The sequence below is a fragment of the Typopeltis vanoorti genome, chromosome 2 (assembly GCF_054136105.1).
Source record: "Typopeltis vanoorti isolate ZY-2024b chromosome 2, IOZ_Tvanoo_1.0, whole genome shotgun sequence".
NCBI lineage: Eukaryota > Metazoa > Arthropoda > Arachnida > Uropygi > Thelyphonidae > Typopeltis > Typopeltis vanoorti.
Window position 1 is genome coordinate 70,535,001 of NC_143550.1, and position 2,027 is coordinate 70,537,027.

Here is a 2,027-nt window from a genome sequence, read left to right on the forward strand (position 1 = left end):
TGTGTGTGTGTGTGTGTGTGTGTGTGTGTGTGTGTGTGTGTGTGTGTGTGTGTGTGTGTGTGTGTGTGTGTGTGTGTGTGTGTGTGTGTGTGTGTGTGTGTGTGTGTGTGTGTGTGTGTGTGTGTAAACCAAAAATTAGAGTAAACCTAAAGAATTAGAGCTTTGTAATATGATAAGCTTGAACTAGTTAATTTTCAGACATTGAAGTATCTTACAGACAAGTTATTTTACGATATTCTGTCATACGAGATGCGGAATCTTGTAATACAGAAATAATTTTCCATTTATTTTCATTGCTAAATTGTCATTTTATAACAGAATCGGAATTACTTTTTTTGCATAGATGAAAGATGATTGTGATGGTCAAGGAGCCATCAGTCAATTAAAACAGGAATGCGGAAAAAAGGAGGCCCCCAGCGGACGATAGAATGGTATGTTTTCATTAACTAAATTATTTTAATGAAATTGTTTTTGTTTTTTACTGAAATATTCTTAATAAGTACGAATATCTGCTAATCTGTTAGTAGAGCTAATCTCAGGTGGTATGTTCACTTAAAAAGAATGGGAGAGGAAAGATTAGCAAAACAAGTGTTCTCTGCCAGATTGACAGAAAAAAGACCCAGTGGAAGACCAAGATATAGGTGGATTGATACAGAAGATAGAAATATAAGATCTGATAATGTTGGAGTCTTGACAGATAACAGACTGATTTGGAGAAGGATTGTGGATAACAAGTTGATGTTGATGTACGTTTTTCATGTTGTATTATCATAGCTTGCACCCCTTTGAGGGTACATGTCAGGAATTTGATTATGATGAACTAATAATGTCATTGGAAGCAGATTTATTCCTCTGCACTCTGAAGACTGGTATTGTTAAGCTCTTTCGTCAGTCATTTGGTAATTTCTTTTTTTTTTTTAAATACTGTACTTAGAATATCACATAGCTCTTTGGCTACTGTGTTTCTCTCCATATTTTAAGTCATTCTGTATCTTATCCATTCCAACTGATTTTCTGTTTTGAAATTCTTTAAAAGGTTGTTCGGTATCTTTTTCTGTTATTTCAAAAGCTATCTTCTTCGTCAATATTATTTTTATTTTATTCTATGTAAGATTTTGAAAATAATCTTTCGGGAATGCATACTTTAAATTCAATGACATGAATCAATTTCACAGCCATGCATGACATACAGTGTATTTAATATCGTAAAATCTTTATGATTCCTTTCAAGGCATTCAGCATGCAAGATCGCAATGCTGCACCGATAAGTAAAGTTAACCGCCACTTAAAATTTCAACCATGGCTATCTCATCAGAGGGAAATTTTAAAAATTAAGAATCTTATTGGAAGATTTCTTAAACTTTCATATTAAATATTTTAAAAAGATTTCAAGTTCAAAACATTTTGTATTATTCAATGTTGTTTAATAAATCATAAAAGCAATTTCATTTTTTATTTTATTTATTTATGTTAAACTGTTTTTATTACAGAATAATGAAAATTGTCTGATCGGAACTAAATGAAACTCATTTGGTGACGGAAATATTTACCTTTGGTGGACATGTGCTTTCCATTTTTCAGTTAAGGATGATACCATATCTGTAATTAAAACTAAAGTTAATGTTTTCCTATGTATTAAAATTCAATAAATGCAATATGAAAATGTTTGTAGATTCTTTCTTTCTTTGCTGTCATATCATACTGCATTTCATTGGCTCCAATTGACATACGCGTCAATTGGAGCCATTCTGCAGAAATTCTTGCTCTAGCAATAAAATCAAACTGTAGCTAGACGAAACTTATATATATATGGTCTTCTATTTAGTCATTTAAAGTTTTACTAAAATAATGATCGAAAAAGTACAATGACCGACTAGTTTCGTTTCTCAAATGGTTGGTAGCTTCCTCAGGAAATAAAAAAACTGACAAACTCTAAACAGCAGAGAATGGAATGCAGTTCAGTTTAATACTAGTCATTAATACATAAATAATGTTGGAAAATTGAAGTCCATGGTGTTTAGAAGGAG

At 31.7% G+C, this 2,027-nt stretch overlaps 1 protein-coding gene across 1 annotated transcript in view; it reads left to right on the forward strand.

The window, feature by feature from the left end:
* LOC150109150 (uncharacterized) overlaps positions 1-1,667 on the forward strand; it is a 20,794-nt gene extending 19,127 nt beyond the window's left edge. The window contains exons 5-6 of the mRNA XM_090405834.1: positions 344-431; positions 1,491-1,667. Of these exons, the coding sequence (XP_090261960.1) occupies positions 344-427 (84 nt within the window). The 3' untranslated portion in view covers positions 428-431; positions 1,491-1,667. The remainder of the gene's footprint in view (positions 1-343; positions 432-1,490) is intronic.
* The last annotated feature ends 360 nt before the right edge of the window (positions 1,668-2,027 follow it).